The 14,371-nt window shown below is 46.9% G+C and overlaps 1 protein-coding gene across 1 annotated transcript in view; it reads left to right on the top strand.

The window, feature by feature from the left end:
• The first annotated feature begins 5,471 nt into the window (after positions 1-5,471).
• The window catches only part of CHCHD2 (coiled-coil-helix-coiled-coil-helix domain containing 2), a 20,484-nt gene continuing 11,584 nt past the window's right edge, over positions 5,472-14,371 (top strand). The window contains exon 1 of the mRNA XM_068265350.1: positions 5,472-5,649. Within this exon, the coding sequence (XP_068121451.1) occupies positions 5,600-5,649 (50 nt within the window). The 5' untranslated portion in view covers positions 5,472-5,599. The remainder of the gene's footprint in view (positions 5,650-14,371) is intronic.

Below are 14,371 nucleotides of genomic sequence, written 5' to 3'. Positions count from 1 at the left end.
AAAGATTTGTACAGAGATATCGGTTCCAGCAAAGATTCAGGAATTTTTGTTCCTATAAACCAGATGAGAATTAAAGGGACTCCGAGCTCACCCAAAAAAAGAAAGTTGTACTCACCAGGGGCTTTCTCCAGCCCAGTGCTGGTCGGGAGGTCCCACGCCGGCGTCCTGGCTCCTCTCCTTCTCCCCGCTCCGGAATGGCTGACAGGCCGCAGCCCGGGCGACACTCGGCAGAGTGTCGGGCTGCTCCTTCCGCGTATGACGCGGCTGACGTCACACGCCGGCCGCCTCGCGTCATCACGGCGGCCGGCGTGAAAGTACTGCGCATGCGCGCTTTAATCGCGCATGCGCAGTACTTTCACGCCGGCCGCCGTGATGACGCGAGGCGGCCGGCGTGTGACGTCAGCCGCGACATACGCGGAAGGAGCAGCCCGACACTCTGCCGAGTGTCGCCCGGGCTGCGGCCTGTCAGCCATTCAGGAGCGGGGAGAAGGAGAGGAGCCAGGACGCCGGCGTGGGACCTCCCGACCAGCACTGGGCTGGAGAAAGCCCCTGGTGAGTACAACTTTCTTTTTTTGGGTGAGCTCGGAGTCCCTTTAAAATAAATAAATAAATTTTAAAAAATTGCAAATTTCTCAGTCAGCCCTCTCTAAGGCAATCAAGATTGCTCCAGCTAATCGACAAACCCAAGGAAAGTCCTTTTGGGTCCCCATCCGTCCACACTTCTGGGGGCGGGGTTTCAAGCAATCTCTGAAGGTTATCGGTGGAGATTTAAATCACTCTGCAAGATATGTTTATGCCTACCCGGAGAGAGAAGTCTGTCGTCTTCAATATGCCAATTAATAGTGCAAGATGCAGTACTGGAGGTACCTTGCTCACAGAGAGGCAAAGGGATGTACTCGCCTCTGTTGTTTGGCAAGAAAACAGGAGTTTGGCAACCTGTCATAGATCTGGAATATTTTAAACAAGTACACACTACTTCCAAAATACAGGATTGAATCTCTTCAATCCATTATCCTGACAGTCCAATAAAACTATTTTCTAGTTCCGATAAACTTAAAAGATATTTATGTATTCCCACACATCCTTAGTATCAACAGTTTGTTTGGTTTGCAATTAAAGACATTCATCTTTCAGCAAGGAAATGTCTTCAAGTCTTGGGAATGTTAGCAGCTACAATAATGATGAAGTGGCCACACTGGCACATGATGCATTTTTCAACTCCCTTTCTTATATTAGTGGGGCAGAGTGTCTCTACAACATAAAACAGTGATTTTACACATCAATGAATAATTCTCTTATCTGGTGTTGCAATCAGGATTATTTACTCAATGGATTCTGATTCTGTCTCAATTGACTTATGTTTCAGGGATGTTGGTCTTTTGGGATGGGGTGCATGGTGCCAAGACCAGGTTGTTCAGTCCAGATGGCCATGTCACCCCTTAACAAACAATTCAAATCCTTTGCAATTAAGATCCGCCTGTTTAGCCTTTCAAGCTTTTGCACATCTTCTAGTAGGGAAAACCTAGTGCAACAGGACAGTCAATTATACCACAATTTTCTCCTGGATTTATTGTCAAGCAGCAGTGGGAATAGATGCTCTATTCCAGTCTTGGCCGCCTCCTGCTTCGGTACGCTTTTTCTCCAGTACCAATAGTCTTTCGGTTTCTGAAGAAATTTAAGAAGGAGAAATCAAAAGTTCTTTCAATAATTCTATACTGACCGTACAGACTGTGGTTTCCACTTCTTCTTCTCCAATTATCTCAGACGGAGCCAATGTTTCTCTCGGTCTGTACGAAACTGTTGTCTGAGCCATGGTTATCTCAATCAGCACCTCACAAATTTTGTCTGGTAGCCTGTATATTTAAGGGGAGAGGTTAACTAAGTTGGGATGTTCCAAGACAGCAAGTAAAGTATGAACAAATGTGGTATGCCAGAAAGTCTGGAACCGGTTTCAAGACTTTGTTTCTGGAGACAATTTTGATCCATTCTCCCCATCAGTAAATAATACTTTAGACTTTCTTCAGGCGGGATTTGACCTTGGTTTTAGCTACAATACCTTGAAGGTCCAGGTGACGGCACTGTTCTCATTTTCTGGAGACAAGTGGGCCTTAAATCCATTGCAGCAATTGTTAAAGGCAGCTCTTAATATGAAACCTCCTAGACGAAATGTATATCCCAAATGGGATTTAATGTTGCTGTTGGATTAACTTAGTTTTCCTCCGTTTTATCCTATGGAAGGCTGTCTCATGTCAATAATATCTGCTAGAAGAATGTCAGAATTGCATGCTCTAGGTTGTGAAGATCTAAGCTTTTATCATGATCAAGCGACCCTAACACCAGTGATGAACTTTTTACCCAAAGTGGTATCAGTGCTCTACCTAGATAATGATTGTGTGATGATCCGCTCAGCTGGCTGCACAGGCAGACAGCTGTTTGTCCATTCCTCTAGTCTGTGGGCTGCAGGTCTCTGGAACAGAGACCTGTCTTTCCATTGCAAGTTTCTGGTCTGTTCTCTTGCTGGGGAATTTGCATACATTCGTTATGCAAATCCCCTACCTGCCTTCTTTGATGACTGGCACTATAAGAGCTTTATGTTTCCCAGAAGGCTTTGCTGGTCATTTCCTTTCCATGGTCTGTTCCTGATGGACACTGCTGGAGTGTCAGCCATTGCTATCTAGTATAGTTAATTCCTGGGGGTTGCTTTAGGCTTCCCTTCTAGCCCAGTCAGGTTGTATTATCTGTATTGCCTGTTCTGTCTTGTCTTGCCTGTTGCCATTGTCCTGCCCCAAAGATGGTCGACAGGAAATAGTTCTGATCTCTGTTCTTGGAGTATAGCTGGTGCAGCGGTTGCTACCAGCTATCTCTTCTGTTCTGTCTCCTGGGATCGCGCTAGCTACTTTTCGCTAGCGCTGGGGATCCTTCTGTTCTGCTACTCTGTACCTGGATCGCGCTAGCCACTTTTCGCTAGTGCTGTGGATCCTATCTCTCGCTTGTCCCTGTTTTCGTGTGTCTGTCTTGTCCGCTACGCTTGCTGCAGGCTCGGTGAGGTAACCGTTAAGCAAGTGCTCGCGTCCTCTGTTTGATGTTTGTCTGTCGATGGTTAGTTAGGCGTGCTTGTCTCTATTGTGCTTATCACGTGGAGACCGCGCATAACCGCATGCACTGTTGCGAATGAGTGCGGTGTTCGCGGTTAGCTAGCGTTTATTATTTTCCGTATCTCCTTATTGTATTATTTGCTGTGCCTTTGCTACCCTCGTATTCTATTCTGATCTGCCTTGTGTCACGTCTGGCGATCGCACCTCTCGCGATCGCGTTCCTATTTCATATCTGCTGTTGTGTGTGCGCGGTCGCGGAGTGGCGACTGGATTGGCGCACACACATACAACCTGTCCCTTTGCTCAATCTCATTCGCAATCGCCTCTCTTGCGATTGCGTTCTGCGCTTCGTACAATTCCTGTTTGGCACTTGTGGAGGTACAGAGGATTGGTTCCTCTGCACTCCCCAGCGCCATCTGCCGACAGGAATTTCCCTCTACAGGTGCGTAGCACCTTTTGCTGGGTGCCTGCAAATATACGCTTGTGGAGGATTTCCGCCGTGTCAGCGCACGCGTTGTGCGCTGATCACGGAGAAAGTTCCACAATCGTTACAGATTGTCTTTATCAAAGAAAAAAGGGTAAAATCCAATCTGCCTCTAATACATCCTCTGGACGTGTCATGCTCTTTTAAAAGATATCTGCAGATCACAGAATCTTTCAGACAGTCAACCCATCTCCTGTTAGTTTCTTCTGGTTACAGAAAAGGTTAAGAAACACCTTACAGGATGTTAGCGGCTTGGATCCGGGAATCCATCTGCTGTGTGTGTAAGGCTAAGGTCTACCTGGCCAGACATTAGCTCACTCAACCAGAAGTATAACTTCATCGTGGGCATTTCTTGCTGGTGTGTCTACAGCCACAATCGTTAAAGCTGCATGGTCCTCGACATATACTTTTGTTGAATATTAGTTGACCCTTCAGTCCTTAGCTCTTCAAATGTGGGAAAATCAATTAATCTCTGATCCTACTAATGTTAAAAAATAGTGTTACTTTACCCTCCCTGTTTGTTCTTGCTAGTTAATTGCCATGGAAGCACCAGGGAAACAGGAAAATTAATACTTACCTATCGGAAATTTTCCTTTCCTGGTGCATTTCCATGGCAGCATACGAACTCACCCTCAAAACGGGGAGGACTATAGTTACTAGAATACTGGTGGGTGATACACTCAACAAATTTATAGTTATGGTGTCCAATAGGGTTCAGGGGCGGGGCCACAACCCATAGTATGCTGCCATGGAAATGCACCAGGAAAGGAAAATTTCCGATAGGTAAGTATTAATTTTCCTGTTTCCGTTCTTACTAAGCTAGTCCTCACATCTGCGTCACCCGTTTTGGTCGCATCATATCGTCGTTGTGGCGTTATACTCACACGTCCCGCCGTCCATCACCTCCGCATGGTCCATTCTGAAGAGCCCAGAGGCTGCCAGAAGCATAGGGATTCTTCATTGGGTTGCAATAGACCAAGGGGAATCCTAAGCAAGATAGAATTCTGATTGGTTCATGTTGAACCAGTGAAAATTCTTCCTGTTGCTAGGCAGAATTGGCCTGTTGAAGCCTCTGGAGAGCTATGCTTCTGCTTGCCTCCAGGCTGTGAAAGGGACCAGAGCGGTGGGACCAGCGGTGGGCCAAGCGGTGTTGGCGAGAGATGAGCAGTGACGAGTGCGCGGACCGGAACGTGCCCTACTATCCAGATCAGATCTGTGTCAAACGGTTCAGTTGATTTTTTTTGAGTGTGTGTGGACTATGTTGCCATTTGTCAGAATGGTGTCCCAACAACCTAGCATACCTATCAAAGCAGCCTACATTTACAGTTATTAATTGCTCATGGGGGGGGGGGGGGGGGGGGGAGGCGTATAAGTTGCCCATGAAAGGGGAGGGGGGTTATTAGTTCCTTCCAGGGGGTGTCATTAGTTGCCCACCAAGGGGATGGGGTTATTAGTTGCCCGGCAGAGGAGGGTTCTGTGGACAATACATCTTAGTTTGTTGGAACTAGGACCAAAGGGACCAAAAACCCTCCATCGGATCCCTGCAGCATACCTCTACACAGTCCAGATGTCATACTGCTCCTGTTGGGTTAGTGGCAGCTGCACATGCAGCTTACACGAGTAAGTTAGTTGCAGCTGCCCAACATGCTCATTCCATTTATCTGAGAGTTAATTCAAATTCAATTTACTGTTTTGTTGCCTGTTTCTCACTATTACATTTTGGATGACTCTTACAAGAGGTTTCACTATGCTCATAGTCCTGATGTGCCCTTCACGTTATGCAACTGTGTGCTGCGTCATGCAATGACCTTCAACCTGACATCAGAGCAGACATTTTCTAGAAGCCTGCAGACCAGCTAGTAGGCGGAGTTCTCTCTATTTCTTGGCGAGTGGAGGATGAGCCGGCTGTGACGCGGCGGAGGTGATATAAGCGCATGGTCGGGTTCCTGTCCTGACGCAATTACATTGACACATCCGCGGCCGCGCACAAGGACGAAGGAATATTCCACACGCTAGCAACATGCCGAGAGGAAGCAGAAGCCGGACCTCACGGATGGCCCCACCAGCCAGGTATGCGGCTCCATAGATAAGAGAACAGCCCGGGGTGCTCAGACACGTGTGACATCACCATCGCGTGTCGTCATATTCAGCACAGGAGACCTTTCCGTCGTAGCAGGATTTCCGACCCATTATAATCTGTGACCCAGAGGGGGGGGCTAGTGTTAGTGATAGGTGGAGGTCGCAAATTCTGTCAGACTTATTTTTCCACTCTCAGCCAGTTATAATCTCCCATCTAATCTGTGATATGAGGCAGAGAATATCTAAAGTGGACACACAGTAATCCTTCCTTATGTATGATATGTAATACAAAGTGCTACCGCCTATTGCATAATCCTGCTCTAGATTGTGTTTACAAGCACGGGCTTTCCTGGTATCAGCATCGTGTATCAGTTGTAAGGGATTTGGTGCTAGTCTACTTTTAGGTGACCCACTTGAAACCTCTTATGGTGGGCTGGGCATACATGGGTTGATCCGGCGGCCGATTAGCCGCTGGATCGACTCCCGCCGTGTCCCTGTTCGTCTGCGCGTGCACCTGGATTGATTCCTGCTTGTCCCTGCTGGCGTTTATCTTCCGCTCGATTCGCCGCTATTGTCCGCCTGCAGGTATCGAGCTCGGAATCTATCCCCGCGGTGATCGGACACGTTGGATATTATCAATCAAGTCATCAGCGGCTCGATTGATAAGCTTGCGTCGAACCGTGTATGCCCAGCAGTTAGGAACAGTTCGCCAATCATAGCACGCTCTAAATCAGCATTGTGATGGGGTGAAGATTGTGGGAATACTTATTGTACAACCAGTTCAAGAGGGTGTTGTCCACTGTCACGGTAGCGGAATTTCCCTATGAGGTTTTAGTGGGTCTTCTAATGTAGCGCTGGGATGTACCTGCGATGTCACTTAGGGGTGTATTTATACTTACCTGTGGCTTCCTCCAGCCCCATAAGGTTCTTGGGCTTCCTCGCCTCCTCTCCGGATGCTCTGTTCTTTTACTATGCTTCCCAGTTATCTGGCCAGTCATGCACTTGCGCACTCCTGCACAGCAGCTGGAGATGTTGCCTAGGGGTGTATCTATACTTACCTGGGGCTTCCTCCAGCCCCATGAGGTGTGTTGGCTCTCTCACTGTCCTCGCAGTTATCTTCTAATTCCACCCAGTAATCTGGCTGGCCATACACACCCCCGGGAGCATTCTGCGCCTGCACAGTAGTACTGGACAGATGAAGCAAGGTCTGTTCGGTACTACTGTGCAGACGCAGAATGCTCCCGGCTACGTTTACGGTCAGCCAGATTATTGGGTGGAATTAGAAAACAGCGAGGACGGTGAGAGAGCCAACGCACCTCATGGGGCTGGAGGAAGCCCCAGGTAAGTATAGATACACCGCTTGGCGACATCTCCGGTTTACTTTAATAAAGCTCTGAGTAGAGATATCGGTTAAAGTCAACTCTGCTCTAGATTAAACCCCTGCCGACTGTCGATTGGTGTTGTGAGGGTGGCAGCCCCAGGCCCGCCTAATGCCGAAAGGCGTCAAGTCCTTGGTTGAGGTTCTGCAGGCGATCGCACGTGCCGATGCGTGCGCATCTCCGCTTGAATGTCATCAGTCTCCCAGCGGCAATTGCTGCTAGACTTTCGCCATCTATTTACATTGCACAGCGCTGCAATCTATGGCAGCGCTGTACTGGGGACAGCTGTGTCACTTTGCTGTCACCTGGAGCGGCTCAGGAGTGATCGGCTCTTGTAGGCTGATGCCTATGACAGTCAATCGCTGTCATTGGCTGGAAAAGGGAGGCGGTGGAAATTTTTTTTTTTTTAAGACAAATTTATTTTTAAAAAAAATAAACGTTGCAGGGGCAATCAGAGCCCACCAACAGAAAGCTCTGTTGTTGGGCAGAAAAGGGGGGGGGGTGTTCACTTGTGTGCTGCGTTGTATGGCTCTGTAGCAAGCTTTTAAAGCTGCAGAGCCCAAAATTTTAAAAATAGCCTATCACTAGGGGGTGTAAGCCTATGGTCCTGAAGTGGTTAATAAAATATAGAAAAGAATCCTACCCTAAGGGGGAAGTACAGGCACACCACTTTGGGCACTTCAGATGATGTAAGTTAGGCCTCTTTTCCATGACTGTTTATAGGCAGTGAAATGTCTCTCAAACTCTCACAACTGCTCACTGCTGTCTGGTAACTGCTTGTTGCTGCCTGGTATCTGCTCACTGTTTCCTTGTAACTGCTTGCCAAGCATACAGTTAAACAGTCCGTGGTAAAAGAGGCCTTATGCTTGTCCTGTTAACCTTCAAACCGGGCTGTGGAGTTTGAGTCGGAGCAATTTTGGGTACCTGGAGTCGGTGGTTTCATAAACTGAAGTCGGGCGTCTGAGTCAGATGATTTTTGTTTTAAATCCACAACCCTGGTAAGAATTAGACTAGCTTTTGTATATATAGAAAGGATCATAAAAAAATTCATACAGGTCTTTAAATGCAAAAATATCAAAATCTTTATTGACACAAAATTGAAAAAGGGTTTTTTCTAAAAAAAAAATCTCTGTAAGAGGTTCCTTGCGGATGCTTCCAATACAGGTTTATAGCACAAACATGAACTTAATCATAGACAGTGCAATTTAGGGAGAGGTAGCACGCTCATTTCGGGCACAGAAAGCCCTTCATCAGGCCAAGTTGCAGAGAGTGCTATCTACAAGAAAAACACATACATGGATGTACATTAATGACATTAATATAATGTATAAATAAATTCCGGCACCTCACAGAGGAACAACCCAGAAATGGGTGTAGTGTACACCCCGAGGCCCATATCAACGTGTCTTTACACTCGTCTAAAATAAAAGGAAAAAGTGTCAAAAGCAGGCACATAAGAAGAGTAAACACAGAGGGACAGCCCTGGCGTGTTAGAAGCCATGTGGACTAGTAAATATCAGTCCACTAATCAAACCAAGGGCCTAATCTAGAGCAAAAGGGAATACATGATGCAACAGGAAATAGTGTAGCAACAGACAACAAAGGCCTATAAATATCAGCCTTACTGTTGCCACATAAGATGTAAGAGAAAAACATAAAAACACAAAAAGATAAGTATATGGATCTCAGCAAACCTGCTAGTCCTGAGAATAAAGCATGGTTAGAACACCAAGGGGGCAAGGAAACATCTGAACCGACCAGATGTACAATACACCTTGAAGAAGAGCTAATAAATAACAGCAGCAATGAATAAACAGCCACACAGAGTGCGAAGGTTAAGAAAGATCAACAATCTCTCGGCAATGAGACCACACACACCATATAGTTATGACCTCAAACAATATATGATGTCAAAGATTGACCACATACATATAAATCACAGTTCAACCAATCTCTAAAACTATCACTCTACATATGGAACGTGGGTGTCACAAGGCCCAATGTTACTAAATGTACAAAGGTCACCCCACCATCCAAATGTAGAGACAAGAGGACATAAATATCAGTGACAAGGGGCGCCTAAAATGACCATGGACATCTCATATCACCACTATTGTTCCTTAAAACATCAGGGCCATCAGTCCATATACATAGACATTAGTCCCAAAACCGGCATACAGTAGCATCTATATAGAGGACTAATTCCCCAAAGGCTATCACCAATAAAGATCCATGTACAAAGCCATCGCCAGTTTGATAACATACACACATAATAGACCAAATAGTGAAGTAAAGCACATTTATATCAATATTATAATGAAGAAACATCATCAGAATAGTAGTACTTACAATCCTAGTTGGCGGAAGTGGCATAAGTCAAAAACATCCAGCTGCTACATGAGTGCATAAGACAATGGCGACAGGCAGCTTAAATACCAGGCCCTGGCGTCTCAAAAGAAGCAATTTACTCTTGTTCTTATGTGTCTCTGCTTTTGACACTTTTTCTCTAATTGTCATCCGGGACAACCTGAGATCTGGTCCCGCCCAGGATCTGTGGAAACACAAATCCAAGAAGATTAAAAGCCCCCGCCCACCCTCCATCCTCAGTTCATCTGTGTTTCCGCCACGGAAACACCTAAGAAGCAAAGCTCTCGTTTTTTGTTTTTTTTGTTGTACTCACCAGAGGGTGAGTTTGATGTAGACAGGAGGCACAGGCAGTTGGAGTGGGTAACAGGAGGCAACGCGGACTGCAGCCCTCCTTTTCCTTTAGCGGTGTTCGGCTTCTGTGTAGTGTATAGGCGCATCCGAGCAGCTGATTAACGCCGGAAGTGAGTCAGAGGTCGCGTGACCGGCTGACGTCAGGCGGGCGTGGAGGAGAAACTTTGGAGAGCCAGGAAGTGAAACAGCGTGCTCCTGGCATCTCCAATCAGACCTGCAAGTGGCACAGCGGTGAGGATGTCGCAGTCTCAGAGGGGGGAGCAGCCTCAGCAGCAGCGTGAATCAGAGGCGGCTGGCTCTGCTCCCAGATCCTCTTCGCAGGTCCTGCCATCAGGGTCCAGTGGGACAAGAGCTGAGCCTAAAACTACTACTACATCCAACCAGCCTAAATATAAGAGATGTAGCTTATGTAATAGTAAAATAGCCTTAGAAGCCCCGAGAAATTTGTGTCAGGCTTGTATAGATGCTATTGTGGCCTCCCAGACTTCCAATATTCTGAAAGAGGTTATGGATACAGTTAACAAGAATATGCAAGAAACGTTAGACAAATTTAAGGAGTCCTTGGTGCAGCCAGTTAATGAATCTCTGCCGGGACCCTCTTCCGGTGCTCTATCCCATCACTCCTTTTCTGATGTTTTAGGAGCTGAGGAGGAAGAGGAGGAAGTGTCAGTATCCCAGGAGGAGGGGGAGCAGCCTCAGTCAGAGGGGGATGATAGGGCAAAAACTCCTAGATTTTTATTTTCTCCCGATGAATCTTCTGAGTTACTTAAGGCTGTGTACACCACGGAACAGATCAAGGAATCTGTTCCGGAAATTACTCATCAGGATCAAGTGTATCTTGGATTGGGTCAATCTTCAGGCAGAGTTTTCCCTATCCATAAAACCTTGCAGGATATTATTACTTCCCAGTGGCAAAATCCTGAGAGGCCGCTGTTTATTCCCAAGTCAGCAAAGAGGAAATTTCCCTTTTTCTCAGTCAGAAATTGACAAATGGACTAAATGTCCTAAACTAGACGCATCCCTGTCTCCATATTCGAAAGACTCGGATCTATCCTTTGAGGACGCAGGTGTTCTCAAAGATGTTATGGATAAGAAAATTGATGGCCCTTCTCAAAGCTTGGGAATCAGCGGCCTTTGGTTTCATTCCTGGTATTTCAGCCACCTGCATTTCCAGAAATCTTAGAATTTGGATGGATAATCTTATCTATCAGATTTCTAAGGGCGCTCCAATTAAGGATTATGCGGCTTCCTTGCCGGTGGTTCTTAAAGAGGAACTGTAACGCCAAAACGGCCCCTGGGGGGTACTCACCTCGGGTGGGGGAAGCCTCAGGATCCTAATGAGGCTTCCCACGCCGTCCTGCGTCCCTCGGGGGTCTCGCTGTAGCCCTCCGTGCAGTCCGGGCAGCGGTGACGTCATTATTTACCTTCCTGGCTCCTGCGCAGGCGCTCTGATGCCTCTCGGCGCCGAAGTAGGCGGAAATACCCGATCGCCGTCGGGTCTGCTCTACTGCGCAGGCGCAAGTTTCCGGTGCCTGCGCAGTAGAGCGGACCCGACGGAGATCGGGTATTTCCGTCTATTTCCGTGCCGAAAGTCGCCACAGCGCCCCCGCTGGAGCCAGCAAAGGTAAATATTGAACTGACAGTCGGCACAGTCGCCGGCTGTTCGGAGGGCTGCGGCGAGACCCCCGTGGGACAGAGGACGGCGTGGGAAGCCTCATTAGGATCCGGAGGCTTCCCCCACCCGAGGTGAGTACCCCCCAGGGGAGGTTTTTGTTGATACAGAGTCTCTTTAAAGCCGTCGCTTTTTTTAGCGGATGCAGTTACGGAACTGATTCGTGTTTCTGCGCGTACTACGGCTCTTGTTAACTCAGCCAGGAGGGCAGTGTGGCTGAAGACCTGGGAAGGGGACCAGACCTCAAAGAACAGATTATGTTCCATCCCTTTTGATGGTAATCTCTTGTTTGGGTCTGGTCTAGAGGAAGTGTTATCCCATTCGGCAGAAAAAGGGAAACCATTCCCAAACAGAAAAGGTTTAAGGGGAAAAGACCCTTTGTCCCTAAGAAACAGGACTCCAATCTTCCAAAAAATAGGAATGTGCAGAGGAAGTGGTCCTTTCCCAGAGGGAAGGGTAAAGGGGGGTTCACTCTTGGAAAGACTGAGCCCCCCAAACCTAGTAAATGACGGTTTACCGGTAGGGGGGAGGCTAATTTATTTTCGGACAGAATGGGAGAAGTTAGATCCCGATCCTTTTGTTTTTCAGATTATAAAAATGGGTTATAGACTTAAGTTTTCAAGCCCCCCTCCGCAAAGGAAATTTGTGAATCCAATTCCGAAGGACCCAGAGAAGGCCAGAGGTCTGGAGATAGAGATTCAGAAACTTTTAGAGAAGAAAGTTATAATACCAGTACCCCAGGAAGAAGTATTCCAGGGTTACTATTCCCATATTTTCCTAGTGAAAAAAGCAAATGGAGAGTTCAGATTCATTCTGATTCTGAAGTCTCTCAATCCATTTCTGACATACAAGAAGTTCAGGATGGAAAGCATTTATTCAGTGAGAGCTCTATTACAGGGCAAGGAATATTTTGTGTCGATAGACCTTCGCGACGCCTATCTGCACATCCCCATTTTTTCCAGCCATCAAAAGTTTTTAAGGTTCGCGATCAAGTCTCATTGCCAAATTCGACATTTCTAATTTCAAGCCCTGCCCTTCGGGATAGCTTTGGCACCCCGAATCTTTACAAAAGTGTTAGCAGAAGTCATGAAGATTTTGAGATTGCAGGGAATAGCGATAGTCCAGTATCTGGACGATCTCCTCATTTTTGCAGAAACGGAGACTCTGACTAAATCTCAGAGATATGGTGATCACTCTTTTATCCCAGGTTGGATGGATAATAAATTACGAAAAATCAGCCCTAGATCCAGTACAGGAGATTATATTTTTGGGGTACAGGATAAATTCAATAGAAAGGAAAATTTACTTACCACTCGAGAAAATTGCAAAGATTTCAAGGGAAGTAAAATTGTTATGCAGCCAGGAGAGGAGTCCCCCCCCCCCCCCCCACCAGATCATGTGAGTACTAGGGCTATTCTCCGCATCCATTCTGGCGGTCACCTGGGCCCAACACCACGGCAGAGATCTCCAGTCTCTGCTTTTGGCGAATTGGGACAAGTCCAAACAATCCCTGGACTTACAGATATATCCCAGAGGAGGTGAAGGCCAGTCTGGTCTGGTGGTTGGACTCTCAGAATCTAACCAGAGGACGTCTTTGGAGACAGGAGGAACCAATAAAAATCTTTACAGACGCAAGCTCTTGGGGATGGGGCGCAACGACGTTGGGCCATCATGCTCAGGGGCATTGGACGCAGGCAATTGCAAGGAAGTTGTCCAACTTCAGAGAGCTACTGGCAGTGCAGGAAGCACTTCTATCTTTTCAATCCCTGATAGAAGGAAGGCACGTGTTAGTTTTTTTTCCCGACAACATCACGACGGTGGCTTATCTTTCGAAACAGGGAGGCACGAGAAATCGATCTCATGCGCCTATGCTCGGAGACTCTGGACTGGATAGAACCTCGGGCTCTATCTTTGTCTGCAATCCACATAAGGGGGACTCTCAATGTGGAGGCGGATTTTTTAAGTCGTTATCAGGTGAATCCCTCAGAATGGGAACTTCATCCGGAGGTTTTCCACATGGTGACAGACAGATTCGGTATCCCAGCGGTAGATCACTTTGCATCTCCAGGGAATGCAAAGGTGAAACAATTTTTCTCCCTGCACAAGTGCCAGAGGTCACTGGGGTTGGACGCACTCAGCTTCCCCCGGGACTTCAATCTTTCCTATGCATTTCCACCAACAGTGCTTCTGCCACAGGTGTTGGGGAAATTTCAAAGGGAGGGAGGGAACATGATCCTGATAGCTCCACTATGGCCAAAAAGACCATGGTATGCGACCCTGCTGAGATGGTCAGTAGGTCCACCTTTTCTTCTCCCAGCTCGGCCAGATCTGCTAATCCAGGGCCCTCTCATCCACCCCAGGCCACAGTTATTCAAACTGGACGCCTGGATCCTGAAAGGGTAATCTTGAGGAATAAAGGTCTTTCTGAGAAAGTAATTGACACTGTAATGAAGTGCAGAAAGCCGGTAACTCAAAAGATATACCGAAAGGTTTGGAAAGTTTATCTAGGTTAGTAATTGTCCCTTACCACCTAATATTAAGGCTCATTCAACCCGTTCTTTGTCAACATCCTGGGCGGAAAGAGCAGGAGCCACCATTCAACAAATTTGTCAAGCGGCAACATGGGCAAGTGCATCAACTTTTATCAAGCACTACAGAGTGGATGTACTGTCTCAGCAAGATCAGTCGTTTGGCAGAAAGGTGCTTCAGGCGGTGGTCCCTCCCTAGGTTAGTCTTTTTTTGTTATAAAGACTTTCTTGTTTATCTCTCAGGTTGTCCCGGATGACAATTAGAGAAAGACTCCTATTAGACCTACCGGTAATGGAGTTTCTGATTGTCATCCGGGACAAATAACCCTTTACCTATCTTGACTGCGCACCTTTCTTTTTTTCAGTTGAGATCACTGGGATCTAGTACATTCACCTTTAGGTGTTTAATATTTTTC

This window comes from Hyperolius riggenbachi, chromosome 2 (genome assembly GCF_040937935.1).
Source record: "Hyperolius riggenbachi isolate aHypRig1 chromosome 2, aHypRig1.pri, whole genome shotgun sequence".
NCBI lineage: Eukaryota > Metazoa > Chordata > Amphibia > Anura > Hyperoliidae > Hyperolius > Hyperolius riggenbachi.
This window is presented reverse-complemented; position numbering and strand designations above follow the sequence as displayed.